General features: G+C 46.0%; 1 protein-coding gene across 7 annotated transcripts in view; it reads right to left on the bottom strand.

The window, feature by feature from the left end:
- NEDD4L (NEDD4 like E3 ubiquitin protein ligase) overlaps window positions 1-15462 on the bottom strand; it is a 330740-nt gene that overhangs the window by 58108 nt on the left and 257170 nt on the right. For all 7 annotated transcript variants that reach the window (XM_045065672.1, XM_013052743.2, XM_004745557.3 and 4 more), the window contains 5 exons: window positions 11212-11273; window positions 10946-11048; window positions 9109-9275; window positions 2299-2431; window positions 999-1175 (listed from right to left, as the gene is read on the bottom strand). In XM_045065672.1, coding sequence (XP_044921607.1) covers window positions 999-1175; window positions 2299-2431; window positions 9109-9275; window positions 10946-11048; window positions 11212-11273 — 642 coding nt within the window. The remainder of the gene's footprint in view (window positions 1-998; window positions 1176-2298; window positions 2432-9108; window positions 9276-10945; window positions 11049-11211; window positions 11274-15462) is intronic.

The following is a 15462-nucleotide window of genomic DNA, read 5'->3' as shown; positions in this document are numbered from 1 at the left end:
TTAAATTTTTTTATCTCAGTGGTGTTTCTCTAAAAGACATATAATATAAAGCCCCATTAGCTGAGTAATCACATCGACTCATACAATATAGGCCAATGGTGTCTTTAAATGAAAACACCGTAACCGAAGGAGTAACGACTCTGAACACTCGCGCGCTTTTACAGCTACGAGTCGTCCCGTCCACTACCGTCTGCTGTGGCTGTAATAACGACTATTTTCCTAGGATGCCATTTTCAGTGGAGTGACTACTATCATTTACTATCACACATCTTTACGTTCAGTTTCTTGAGAAACATTCAGACTGCATTTGTTCTCAACTATATACAAGCAGGTTTTTTCTATGGACTTTTCTGCACGGTTTTGTGTTGGCAAACAGGGAGGACTTCATGCTGCTTCTTACTGGGGCTCGGCCCCATCCGAAGTTTCTAGAAAGAGGCTCCCCAATGGTGGAGAACCCGAGTTCAAATGTTACCCTGAGGTCCTTGCCACAACTTCATAATCCTTCTTAAGGATTTGTTCTCTGGGACTTAAGGGAGGTCTTCTGTCTCCCATTCTAACTTTCTCTTGGATGGGTCCCTTCGACATCATGCCTCATCTGTGACATGAGAATGATGAAGGGTGCAGCAGAGTACACATTAAGAGAACTCATTAAGAGGCCCAATGGCTCAGGTCCCAGTGTGAACTACCTACCACTTTTGGGATGAAGGTACTATTTATGAGCCTTTGGCTGGGAGAAGACATTCAGGGTCATAGCTGGTAAAAACAAAAAAAGTCATGGACTCTTATTTACTTGAGCTCTAACAAATCAAGACAGAGTCTCACCTGCTTGGACTAATTTTGGTATCGTCCTCTTAGGAAAGGCAGAGCTTTGGAAAATATAAGAGTTCTCTGGGAGCTGGCAGAATCTTGATCATTATTTGCACACAAGACTCTCTGAAGGCAGTAAGAAATGGTAAAACATTTGCTCAACTTCTCATTCAAACAGGACCATCACTTACAATCAAAGAACCAAACTGCTCCCCATTGGAGTCTGGAGTGATCTGAAGCCTTCTGCTCAGTTCCTCAGACAGTTCCTGCGGGCTGGTCCGAGACCCTGGAGAGGACGGCGGTGGGGGCAGTGACAGACTGAGGGAGTCCCCAGTGATGTTCACTTCTTCGGAAATGGTCTCCCAAGGCTATCAAGGAACGAGAGACGCAGGGGTCAATGGCAGGAACAAGGGATCCTCTCGTCACCTTGTCAACAACAACCACCATTACATTAACTATAATTAACATTCACCCGGCACTGAGAAGACACACAACCTTTTCTATAACCACAAGGAAGATGTGACTACTACCCTAACTGACAGATGAGAAAACCGAGGCACAGAGTGTAACATGCCAAAGAGGACAGAGGGAGGAAGTGGCAGGGCCAGGCATGGATCCAAGGAAGCCTGGCTCAAGGGGCTGCGTTCTTAACCACTGTGTACCACCACTCCTCTGGGCAGTGACTCACTTCTAGCAGGAGGGACTACATGCCTGGGTTAAAATGTTCTCAGGAATGCATTCACGATTTTCAGGGATTTTCTTTTACTGCTGAGGAGTCAAAATGAAAACAGCAGAGATGCTATAAGCTGTAATTAAAAAGTGCTGTTAAGTAACTTTTAGTGAATTAATCATCAATTTTGCTGTTCCAAATTTGAGTGCTGGAACATTTTGTGAATGATCCTCTTCCTAACACACGGGCTAGAAAGAATGGATTTTTAGTAAGGAAACTGAGTTGGTTAAGGCTGCATGGAGTTACAGAAATTGCTCATTTGTTGTTCAATTCCCAATTTTTCCTCTAGTGACTTACCATAAATATTTAAGGGGAAAAATAATAAACCTTCCTAAATTCACCCAAATTTGTTTTCTTGGTAATAAATCTCTTTCATGATGATGGCAACAACGCTCAGTGAAAGCTCGTGGTACCCACACAAGTTACAGAGCTCATTCAACCACAGAAACAGGACAACCATGTTGTTATCCAGTAAGATACAGTCAGACTCTGGGAAAAGTACATTATACAGTGAAAGTATCAAGATTTCCACTATTAGAAACAATGTCACTCCCTTCTGTAATGCACAGACACATGTATTCATCAAACACAACTCCTGTAAGCACTTCCTAAATGAAGGGACACCCTGATGTTCGTCAGTGGGCCAGGAGACCCCGATCGCCTGTTTTTAGACTGCATTTACCTGGAGCAAAACCAAGGACTTGGAAACAACCTAGGGCACACAAAGATAAGCTGTGCGGAGGCCGCGGGGTCCAGCTTACCTCTGGGCCGTCTCCACCCTCGCCAGGCTCGGGCTCCAGGTCCTCGCTGATGTGCCTGCGGGAGCGGAAGCGCCGGTGCGCGGCCTCCTGGTTGATCTGCCTGATGTTGCTGTCTGACTCGGAGGACACGTCCCTGGGGATGCAGGGCAAGGGTAAGTGAGCCGGGAGAGCTCACACTGGTCCCCGGCACCTGGGCCAAAGTCCAGCGCTCTCCAGGGGCCTTCCCCTCACAGACACGTCAGGGTCATCCTGTGTGACACTGACAACCAGCTGGCCGGTAAATAGGAGAACTCTCCCTACAAAGCCAGGCTAAGTATAGTTGCAGGTTCATTTCAATCCAACAAATACAGTGTTGAAATGCATCCGGGGTGACGGCTGAGTATTTTTCAGTCATAAACTGCAAAAGGTACTTTAGTATTTAAGAACCACAACCCTGGGGCACCTGGGTGGCTCAGTTGGTTAAGCATCTTGTCTTCAGCTCAGATCATGACCCCAGAGACCTGGGATCAAGCCCCATGGGGCTTCCTGCTCAGCAAGGAGTCTGCTTCTCTCTTTCTCCCTCTGCCCTTTCCCACTGCTCATTTTGTCTCTAATAAATAAAAATTTAAAAAGAAAAAAAAAAGAGAGAGAGAGAAATCACAGACCTCCATCCGTTTACTCTAGTGATAAGGCAGGTTTCTCAAAGGACAGGTGACCAGTCTCAGATTTGGGGCCAGTCGGTGGTGACCCTACAAAGAGACTTACGATGCCAAGGCAGTAACTTTTGGTCTTTAACTGGCCAAAGAATAGAAATACGACAAACTCAAAGCTGAGATCTGGAGAAAAGTGCTCCTGGTCCAACATGAATTTTTTTGGTTGCCATGGATTACATTTTTGCTTTAAGATTTTATTTATTTGACAGAGATCATAAGTATGCAGAGAGGCAGGCAGAAAGAGAGGGGGAAGCAGGCTCCCTGCTAAGCGGAGAGCCAGATGTGGGTGGAGCTCCATCCCAGGACCCTGAGATCATGACCCGAGCTGAAGGCAGAGGCTTTAACCCACTGAGCCACACAGGTGCCCCCGTGGGTTACATTTTGACAGAATCTCTGAATCAGGACACCGTATTTTTCCCTCTTAAACCACTTTTAAAAATTCACACAAACATCAGGTGGTAACTTCCCAAATAAAGGGAAATTTGAAGAATACTGTAACCTCATGTGCTGTCCCCCCCCCCCCTTTTTTGGTCATGTATCTTAGTTCAGGCTCTGAAAGCATCAATTCAATCTCGAAAATTTTTGCAGTAAATTACAGGCAATCACCGTTTGGAAGAAATACTACTTGCTGGCTTTTAGAGCAGAAGTTTAAAGAACAAAATGTTTTTTGGAGAAAACTCAAAACTCTTTGAATAAGACACCCTATTCAGTTAAAAAAAAATTATTGTTGGGACGCCTGGGTGGCTCGGTTGGTTAAGCGGCTGCCTTCAGCTCGGGTCATGATCCCAGCGTCCTGGGATCGAGTCCCGCATTGGGCTCCTTGCTCGGCGGGGAGCCTGCTTCTCTCTCTGCCTCTGTCTGCCTGTTCTCACTCGCTCGCTCTCCCTCTATGCCTGACAAATAAATAAATAAAATCTTTAAAAAAAAAATTATTGTTGCAAGTTAACCTTTCAAAATATTTGAAAACATTATTTCAGACTAATTGGAAGAGAGTATTAATCAAGGGCCCTCTTCATAGATTCTTCCTACAACACAGGTTTTAAAATATTCAAATATACTCTTTAACTTTTACTATATCCCAATTTAAAAAGCTTGTTGGATCCCTGGAATAGTGAATACCACTGCCTACAAATAAATAGGTGACTCTTGGGGTGCCTGGGTGGCTCAGTGGGCTAAGCATCTGCCTTCAGCTCAGGTCATGAGCCCAGGGTCCTGGGATGGAGCCCCACGTTGGGCTTCCTGCTCTGCGGGGAGCCTGCTTCTCCTTCTACCTCACTTATGCTCTCTGACTCTCTCTCTCAAATAAATAAAACCTTATGAATGAGTAAATAAATAACCCCTCAAAGCCCATTTCAGAAATAGTGTTATTTCCAACAAACATCTTTACACAGCTTCTGGTAAACATGGTAATATGGTCAGCTTCCATCTAATCAGCATCAGAATGACAATTCCTTACTAAAATCTGAATCAGTTACGTTCTCCTATACCTGCATACACAATACATAAACTTTGGAACTCTTAACAGAAATAAAAATCTCGCATATTTTCTAGTTCTACTGAACTATAACTAGACTAAAATAGAAAACTGAAATATCTTTGGCTATAGAGAAAATAGTTAAAATCAAGGGACATAGAAGGATACAAATGTATTTCTGAAACCACCAAAACAAAATGATAAAAAAAAAAAAAGACACTTTGTTGGACAGGTTAGAAAAGGTAATATCAACATTTGTGATTTTATGTTGTCATAGTCATTCAATTCAAATTTTTTTTTTAAAAGATTTATTGGGGGGGGTAGATGGACACAAGGAGGGGGAAGGGCAGCGAGAGACAGCAAGACTCTCACGCAGACTCCCTTGTGACCTGAGCCAAAGGGTCTCACCAGCTTAACTGACTGAGCCACCCAGGCACCCTATGACGGGCCTATTTTAAAATATTCTATGTATATAAGAGTTTCATCAAAATTGTAAATCTTCACTTGAAAGGCCAATCAACATTTATTCAGTCAACAATGAGTCACTAAGGTGCATGTGCTTTGTGCCAGGTCCTAATGCATACTTGCAAGGCTACAGGGACTTCTGAGAGGTTGAGAAGAAATGAGCTTTTAATACCATGATGCCTACATTTTCTGTCTCTCAGAAGTATATAAAATTCCATTGCTTTGGAAGGACTTACTTTTAAAAGGGGTGCACTTAAAATCAATTATGCAAATCTTTCTTATCCCACCAGCTCATACAATAGTAATCGGTGTGAACCAGAAACAACTAAACAGCACAGAGAAGATACCTCTGATTTTGAAATTCCAAACCTGGGTTTTTACCATCTTTAGTGATAAAGTGGAAATGTTCACACAAAGAAGGTCTTCGGTTATCACTAAGCAACTGAATGTGAGGATTGTTGAAAGTGGAAATTTAGAGTCACTAATGGGAAGATGAACGTTTAAAAATATTTCTGAGCTGAAAGATTAAAACAAAAATGACTTTACTGGGGGCAAGCCAATATTTTATCAAACTTATTTCAATATTCTTCAGTCACTGACTTCATTGACATATTCTTCATTTGATATTCATGGGAAATATACAAGTGGAAAAAGGCAAGATAAACCATCAGCTTATCAAGTTCAGTGCCAAGGAAGATCCGTGTGAGATCACTCCCATAGAGGAGTTACTGCACGAGGACAACATTGTTGCTATGACAGAAGATGTACGAAGTATTTCAGAAAGAGAGGAAATGGTATTGTTTCAGTCTCAAGTTCATCTTCCTTTATAACATTAATTTCAATCCTTCAGCAGGTTTTTTTTTTTTTTTCCCTTCAGCAGGTTTTTAAAATTGTATTTGTTAAAGATTCTGAGAGGAGAAAGACAGAGAAAACACGAGTGGGGGGGCAGAGAGCAAGAGAACCTCAAGCCCGTGCAGAGCCTGCCGTGAGGCTCAGTCCCAGGGACCCCGAGATCATGACCCAAGCTGAAACCAGGACTCCAGTGCTCAGATGGACCGTACCACCCAGGTGCCCCTAAAATTGTGTGTGTGTGTTGTTGTTTTTTTTTTTTTAACAGTAAAGAGCTTACAGCTAACATTTTAAATAGGGTCAAGGAGAATTCTAACATTAGGGGTGTTTGAAAAGACACCCTCCATCTGGAGAGAGCTGGGAGCATTCTGTCGTCAGCCTTCCATCCTGGAATTCTACATGCAGACCTAGACGGTTCACTAAACCGCGTGCCCGGGATCACTTTCCGAAGTGAGTCATCTGTGCTCATTCATTCAGTTACGAGGCACTTTGCTGAGCTCCTCCTTGGGGCTGGGCGCTTAAGGGGCGGATCTGTGAGGAAGAAAACACCACCCCAGCTCCAAGTTGGCAAGGGGGAGCATTGTGTGCTCCATGCTATGCTGGGGGAAGCTGACCTCTAAGGCAGCCGGAAGAACAGGGGCCTTCCAGCTCTGTTCCGGTCTGGGGCGGGGGTGGGGGGCGCATCACCACGTCCACAGGGCGGAGAAGAAAGGGATGAGGCGGCAGCTGTGTAAGGTCCAGCCACTCGACACACTGTGGGTTCATGGCTGTGGGTGGGGGATCTGGCAAGAGACAGGGTGCCGGAGCGTCAAGAACAGCCAGAGGGCAAGGAGCTGTCACCGCGGATTTTTCAGGCGGTTCAAGTTCGGAGTACAGGCCTCATGAACTGGGGAAGACCAGAGTCACTGCGATGGCCTTAACTCTTTGCTTTAGCATAGGGTTTTCAGGGTCTCACTTCCTCAGACAGAGCGAGCTTTTTAATGAAGACACTTGTAGGGGTGTCTGGGTGGCTCAGTCAGTGGAGCATCTGTCTTCGGCTCAGGTCATGACTGAAGGGTCCTGGGATAGAGCCCCCTGTTGGGCTCCCTGCTCAGCAGGGAGCCTGCTTCTCCCTCTGCCTCTGCCCCCATCCCACCCCCCCACCCTGCCCATGCTCTCAAATAAATAAAAATCTTAAAAAACAAATGAAATTAAAAAATTAAAAAAAAAAAAGACACTTAATATCAATTTCCTCCCCAAGAGTGTGGCAGTATTCTGTAAACACTGAATTATGAAAGTAGTTATTTTTTAATCAGAACAGTACTTTAAAATAATTCCGGAAGGCTTGAGGGTTTCTGGCCAGACCAAGTGAAGTTAAGGAGAGAGCACCTCAAATTCCAGTTCAGACAGGGTGAAGAGGTTACTGTAGAAACTAACTCTTCTCTTGTTTTCTAGAAGCCACACCCACTGGAGAGGACGCACGCCCTGGGCCCCACCTGGGCTCTGCTGACATCCTTCGTGGTTCACCCTCTTTGGCAGAGCTGCCTCAGGGATGGGGTCAGTCACGCCACTGACCACTCCCTAAACTACATGTGAACCTGACCTTGGATGAAGAGCTGCATTTTTCCCATGTCCCTCTGGACAATGGATGAGCCAGCCCAGCAGAAATGATCTCTTCTGCTTTGGTTTAGTTCTCTGGGACATTGCCACCACGGTGGTATGCTTACAGAAACATCCGAAGTCTTTTCTCAGGAACTTCCTCATCAGAGTCTCACAACTCTGGGAGGCAGAGAAAGCAAAGATTTCCACTTATATCAAAATAACAGACTTCATTCTGCATGATTATAACGAAGGGGAGTATTTATTACACGTAGGTATGGCCATTGATTATTTCTTTGTGAGCTGCCAGTGGTCACTTTTCTACAGAGGTCATAGCACACTCTGGTCCACAGAATGGTATGTGTCCAGTGATGTGCAGCAAAGGAAGATAACGGCCCCTTCCTTAGGGTATGGCTACTGAGATTCTTGATTCAAGATTCCCGATCATGACATGAAACCAAATTGATGGGGGGGGGTGTCCAATAGTCAAATGGCTTAAAACGATTTCACAATAGCAATGGTGATTGAGCCAAGGGAAATAGTAAAAAATAAAAAGGAAAGAATTAGCTAAACCATTTCCACTCGTATTTCTATGGGAAAAAAAAATCACAACAGAAGAAGAGCTCACCATTTGGCTGTTCGGATGCGGACACTGTCCTGTGAATGAGGAGCTGGTCGAGGGCTGACCCAAGACAACTGATCTGCACAGGAACCCACCTGGGGGCTCAGGAAGGACTGGATTCATCTACAACTTAAACGAAACCTGGACCAGACTTCTTGGCTACCTTCCCAACCCACGTAGGGTCATAAGCAGAATCTCTCTGGAACATCTAAAGGTAAGAGGCTTACTGACAACACCACCCATCATACGGCTAATACAGTTGTTTAAAAACCATCATGAGCAAATTTATTTCAGAGTCTGGGTTAAAGAGAGAATGATGTCACTTAATATACTTGTTTTTATTATATATTTAAAATTATATAACTCATTGATAATTACCCTCCTTGTCTTGGCTGCTAGGGAGCTCAAATCTTCAAAGATAAGTTTTTCCCTTTCCTTTCTTTAATATTTTGCTTTGCTTTTTATTGTACAGTAACAGTTTTTGGTCTTGCTGTATACCATGATTTAAAAGCAAGCTTCTTCAAATCCTTTTTTAATGCAGCTAAGGTTTAACTAGTGTTTACTTTCTACCTTCAAATACGATATTGCTATGTGAACAAAACAGTAATCAATTCACTACATCCCAGAGGCTGGTGAGGGAACAGAATAAACAGTAATGACTAACTCTGAGCTAGCAACCCTCCCGAAAGTGTCTAGTGAGATCAAGAGGGTGATTTACAAATTTCCGAAATTTGTGTTCCCAAATCAAATAATTAAAGGGAGTAAAAATCCAAAAACTTCAGAGAAAATCGCACAGCCTATCTGCCTGCTGCTTTCCATCGTGGGTTAGTCAGGAAAGGAAGAGGAGTGCGAGGGAAGTGAAAGCGCCACCACCTTTAAGATACACTTAGGAAAAATAACCTCTATTTCACGAGCCTACATAAAAAGACATACAAAATGAACTAGTTCATACTCAGAACAGGTGAACACGAAACAAAGGCAAGAGGTGCTTCTCTAGCACAAGTGAATTCTGACGGGCTCCCGGTAAGACCACACACTTTCTCTGTTCCAAGACTAATCACTCTACTTGCCCCAAGGAGCTACCTCGCTCCCGCCTCTGACCCGGTTCCCGTCCACGGGACGGTACTCACATCAGGCTTGGTCGGTGCCACTGAGTGGTCCGGTTGTTGTGGTTGACATAGTAGGTCCGACCGAGATTGTCCACCTTCTCTTCCCAGCCGGGGGGCAGTGGCGGGGGAGGGAGCTCCTCCTGGTGCTGAGAGGCCGAGTCATTGGAGTCCACGACCTCCCAGCCATGCTGTGGAATAAAAGCAAATGAAGATCGTTGAGGTGGGCCCCGTGGACGTGAGGAGAAACAATCATGGGGTGCTCTGGGCCCTTCCTTGCTCCTTGGCACTCTGGCTTGTTCAGTGGCTTCATGAGCCACATGCGAAGACCGTCTCAAAAAGGGGGGGGGGATCAATTCTAGAAGAGTCTCAAAAAATAATTCTGAGCAATGACCAATTAATTGTGCTGCCTTTGAATGTGACCGCACAGTACAGAGCAACACAGCTTTGAATACATACACAGTGTGTTGATTCCTGTATGTTCTTTCCGCAGATGGGTTTACTCTGACCTGAAGGCCTCCACAGGGCTGTGCAGAACCATGCCAGGGACATGGGTCACGTTACCACTGCTGTCTTTTTGACGCCCCCATAAGGTAAGAGGGAGCCGGGGCGATGAGCCGTACCACGTGTGTGCTCCACCAGAGATCACTGCACAGGGGGCCAGGGGGCCAGGAGGCCCAGGCTCTATCACTCCCCAGGCAGGATGGCACCATGACCAACTCCAGAAGCCTGGAAGGCTCCCACTCTGCATTGAGTATGAGCACGAGAGCAGAAGCCCAGGAGCAGCTTTCCACTGAGGCCCTCCCCCCTTGCTGCTTGCCCCATCGACAGGCTTCATGGTACCAGAGTCATGAGTTACATTTTTGCAACACATATTTTAGGCATTAAGTATTCCCTCCTAACATCCCCTAGTAAAGTCACTGGAAAATTAAACTCATTCACGGGTTAGTGCAGTTGGAAAGCTACAAGAGTGTAAAAAATTCCCCGGATTTGAGATAAAAATCGGCCGATGTGCTCATGAAATCTTAACGTTCATACGTCCATGCCCACCACCCGCTTCGCTCCTCCCCATAGAGAGCACATGCACAAGTCAAACACGGCCCAGAAATGTGACCACTTGGCCTGGAGAGGGTTCTGATAACGTGCCCGTAACACATAATTCACATATCACGTATATGCCACAGCTGCAAACAGATGTGCAAGTAAGCCCCAGAGAGGCCCCGTTACATGCACATTTTCAGAACAACAGGAAAATCTGTCTAATGCAACAGCACTGTCTGAAGCATGCACGGGGAAGGCAGGCCCTGCGATCTAGGCATGGGACCAGGGAGTTATGAAAGGCAGCTAGCCACGCCAGGAGGCAAGAAAAATTCCTCTGGACGGCCACTTCCAAAATGGCTTATCTAGAGGAGAGCTTTCCTAATGCATCACCTGTGGGCCAAACGCATAAGGAACTTGGAAGAGCTTTTCTAAATCATTTCATCCGCTTTGAAGCAATTCCAAGCACTCAGGAAATTGACAACGAGCTCAAGTCCAAAGAAATAAGAGCATGAGATAGGGTGAGCCGAGTTTCACACAGGCTAGGGGCTGGCCACAAAATGTGGGCACCGCATTTTGTCAAGAGAAGCCTCCTCAATTATGAGTGCTGTGACATAAAATGAGAAGTTTATTTTTAAAATTTATTTACTTTTAAGTGCAGCCAACAACATTAGTAGAGGATCACAGATTCAAAGACCCAGGTACGTTTTTCTATAGTTAAGTTTTATCCAGTTTTATTTCCTTAAATTATAAAGTCTTACATGAAATATTACACGATCTTGGGCAAAGAAAACAGAGGAAGGCCTGCAGCTCTGCAACTTACCTCCATGTCATCTCTCTGCTCACTGTTTTCCTCATCCTGACCTCCGTTTTTCGGCATATAGGCCATTTTCAATCGTAAAAATCCCTTAACTCGAGATTTATGACTGCGTAACGGAAGAGAATTGGTTATAAAGGACATGACTTGGTTACATCTTTCGTATTTATGATGACTTTTAAAAAAAGACACAAAACGAAAAGAATGCGAAGTCTTCCTCAGAGAAAACCAATGACCGAAGCACGAAGGACACCTGCACCCCGAAGCCTCACCTTCTTGGTCTAAGGAGAAAATCCTTAAACGTATAGGGTCGCTCCATGGTTGGATCTTCTGTCTATAGGAAGAAAGAGTAAGATTTCAAAACTCTTGATACTGTTGTATTTTAGATACACCAAAATGGGTCACAGAGAACACACGCCGGTGTTTTAGAACATAGGAAGGTAAAAACGGAGTTGGTTCCTCACCCAGTAGTTGACGGTGAATTATTTTATAGGTCACAAAACTTTACCCAAGATCCACTAGATGTCACTATCAACACCCATTTTTAGGAGCCAACCCCAGCCTTAGACAAATGACAAAATTACAGTCGTCACTGCCAAGTCTAATTTCTAACCACAGGGTGCAGGCCTCAATGCTCGTTAATTCTGGAGAACCAGTGGTCACTGATGCCTTCCTGTCCCTGTGATCCAAGAAACCTAAAAATGGAATTAACAGGAAAATATGCCTGTGAAGGCAATGTTGCTTTACATTTAACACTGGAATATCATATCATTAGCCCAAGATAACTGATTAAGACTATCCGCTCCATGGAGACCATTCGAGATAGCGCCGTTAATCAGCCTCTTGCTGGTGCGTCTTTCATGAAGCTAGGAAAGGTAACTGTGATATTTTTTAAAGAAATCAGTATTCACTGTGCCGAATTCACTGGTCAGAGCAAGATGGAAGTTGGAAAAATAAATGTTATTATTTCATTAATTTTTAAATACTGTATGTAGCAAAGCCTCAAATGCCTAGGCTCTTTAAAATAAGGTAAAATATTTACTTTTGTAGTGAAAGAGACAAACCATGGTATCATGATGTACTGATTTGTATCGGAGGGATGCATGTATATATTTATACCCGAAATACCTTGTCATTCCCTACAATAAACTCTAATCGCTTTCTACTCTGCTTACAATAAACTGAACATTCTCTCCTGTTATGTCCTACAAGATTAAACATAACCTGGCTCTTAACTACTTGTAACGTCACTGTGAACCAGCCTGTCCATTTGCCCCTTGCTCCAAGGATCCTGGCCTCATCTCTCCTGGTGCACATCATGTCCGATCCTGCCTTTGGTCCTTCTGCTGGACAGCTCTGCCTCCAAATGGCCTCAGCGGGCTCCACTCCGGAACCCAGGTATGAGATCCCCGGTCATATGCGCAGACACTGCATCCTAACTGCCACCACCTGCTCCCCTTACCACCCTCTATCAGAGCATCCCGGTTACCTTCCCCCCTTGTGCCCTCTGAAATTATCTTATTCACTTATTTACTAATTTGTCATCTATCACTCTCAGAATTAAGCTCACGAGATCGGAGACCTGGATTTGCTCACCAGTAAATCGCTGGTGGCAGAAACACTGCCTGGCATGAAGCAGGCACTTGTATGAGCAGCTGACTGGTTCATCTGATCAAAGCCATGAAAAGTCACTGTTGCTGAAGAAAGTCAATTATACTCTCTGGGCGGTCCACTTTAAGGTGGTCCTGCTAGACATTGTGGAAACATTTTCTAAAGAAAAGGGTTTCCAAATATGTACCACTTCTTATGGAAAACCTATTAATCAGAATACTACTGCATTTCTTCCTTTTCTCATTTATTTAACCACAACTAGTTTTAGAACAATACCCATGGGAAGACGTGTGGCTACCACCTGGTGCCTGCCCTGAGAGTAACAAGGGTGTGTAACAGGGACCGTGGTAGCAATGAGTAACTTAAGATTAAGGTGGAACAGATTCACCCATGTGGAGAGATCACATTCCGTGGGACCTGGGGTGGAGGGCAGGGGCTGATTCTCAACTTGCGGATCAAAATGGTCCGGGGATGTGCGGTCCACGTGGAGATGAACGGGCAAGTGTGGACAGGTGGACCACCGGCAGGAAGGATAGCTCAAGCTGGGAAAATTGGCTACAAGATCCTGCACGAACCAAACTACAGGATCCTTAGCAGGCATGAGGGGGTCTGGGGTCAGCAGAGAGCACAAGAGCCAGTGAGCAGAGGAAAGCACAGAGCTTGCAGAGACTCCCCTGAAAGTGACCCTGTCCACAGAACTCCATAGTTCAAATGCCCAACACCACCCAGATAAGAGGCAGACTTCCCGGGTCTGTGTCCTGGCCTCGTTACTGGCAGAGCCATGCGGCCAAGGGCAAGTCCCTTACCACTCTGTGCTTCAGGGACCTCATCTAAAAACTGGGGCCGTAACAGGATCTCAGAGTTGTTATGAATCAAGCAACTGAGTCGGTTTGATGAAGTCCTTGCAAGGGTGCCCAGCACACTTCACACACACTGGCCATTTGTCCCCAGCAGCTAATTCTCATTCTCCTGTCACCTGTGAATACTGTCACCTCCATGTTCTCCAATAAAAGGCAGGGCATTAGATAATGAAAATTCAGGGCGCCTCGGTGGCTCTGTTGGTTAAGCCACTGCCTTGAGCTCAGGTCATGATCCCGGAGTCCTGGCATCGAGCCCCATACTGGGCTCCCAGCTCCGTGGGGAGTCTGCTTCTCCCTCTGACCTTCTCCCCTCTCATGCTCTCTCTTCCTCTCTCCAATAAATAAATAAGATCTTTAAAAAAAATAATGAAAATTCACCTCCATGGAAATGCTTGCATGCGAACAAGATGGTGACCGCCTTAAGAGTGACAGGACTCTTTCTGGCATTACTCAGGGTCCTACCAGATCCTACTGGCTGGAAAAAAGCCCCGTGGAGATTCCCAGGACAGCAGTGGTTAGAAACCATCTCCAACACACAGCTGCCTCCTGTTCCGGGGCACCGCACGTTCCCAAGAACACCTTTTGGACAGACAGCACTTCCACCTTGAAGAATCGCCATCACTGCGAGAAGAACAGCTCTGTGGGCAAATGCAAGCGAGCAGACTTCCCGGGACCCTAGATGCCAAACCAGAATGCAACCACCAACAGCACACAAGCCTGACACTAGACCCCCCTTCGCGCATCCCCAGAACCCTGACTACCTCACAGATCCAGGCTGCAGATGCAGGGTGTGGCCGAGCAGCGCCGCCAACCTACTATCACTGGGTGAGTCACCTCCCTGTCTGGGCGCAGGTAACCTCCTCTGTCAAACGCAGGGTGTGGACAACTGGTGTCCGGCCCCTCTACGCTCTGGGACACTGAATTCTACACACACGAGAAGGAACCATTACCCTGCGACCGGCTGTAAAAAGAAAAGAGGTGCTCATCATCGGAGTTAGGTCCAAGTACGGCAAAGGCACCCGAAACAACGCCACCACTGTGACCGCGCTTCGTTCTAGAGAACTGAAATCCAAACGCTACCCTGAGAGCTCCGAGGAGCACCTGACGACAACAGGAGAAACCGATGTTCTAGAAGAGCTCTCTCCACCCGGGCCTGTTTCCCATGGACAAGAGATTTCGTAGCTGAATGGAGTGGGGTGGTGGGGGGGACTGGGGGCTCAAAGGACAGGAGAGGCACGACGCAAGGAAAAGTCCAGGAAAATCGCAGAAGTGAAAGAGGGAAGCACCTGCCAGAAGATGTCCTTCTGCTGTGAGTACCAGCCTCGGAGCTATTTTGCCTTTAAGTAACTAGTAAAGGCAAGTCATAAAACTTGAAGTCATAAAACGTGAACATGAAAGTCATGAACGTTTTCAAGACCATGACACCGCAGTTCAGAAGCAGATGGAAAAACTGTAGCTGAAGCGCAATCAGGCCTCGCAGCCGGGTTACAGCTGAGCTGACCCAAGCGCACCCCCCTCCTGCCCCCCCCCCCCCCCGTGTGGGAACAAACAAACTTGTTTGTTTGTATGACCCTGCCATACAGATGTCAGGCTGGGAGGGGAACCTTCCTAAATTACTGAGTCTCCACGCCTCCAGTGAGCCCTGCGGCCTGAGTCTCCCCGGTGACGTGCATGTTATCTTGGTGACCTGTGCCTCTGCTCACTGAGCCATGGGGCAGTGACGATGTGGCCTCCCAGAGCAGGATGGACACCCGGGGTCCTCTCCGCACCCGCCCTCCTTTTACAGGTGAAAAGGATTACTACCTTATTAAGGTCACCAAGGCGACTCGCCCATCCCCCAGGTCTGGACCAACAATTCTGGAGATCTTTTAAAGCCTGACCTTTGGAGACTCCCGTGAACATGAACTGATGTTTTCTGAATTCTCAGATCCACCAACCTCATCTACCCTCTCCTGTCGCCCCGCTCCTCTTCCTCACTCCTGCCCTCAAAAGTAAGTAAAACAGACAAGAAGTATGAAAGATGAGTGGCTCATCTAGAATGGGAGCAAAGGA

Source organism: Mustela putorius, unplaced genomic scaffold (assembly GCF_011764305.1).
Source record: "Mustela putorius furo isolate JIRA1106 unplaced genomic scaffold, ASM1176430v1.1 tig00003858_pilon_pilon_pilon, whole genome shotgun sequence".
In the NCBI taxonomy this organism is placed as follows: Eukaryota; Metazoa; Chordata; class Mammalia; order Carnivora; family Mustelidae; genus Mustela; species Mustela putorius.
Note: the sequence above shows the minus strand (reverse complement) of the source record. Positions and strands in the feature narration are given on the sequence as shown.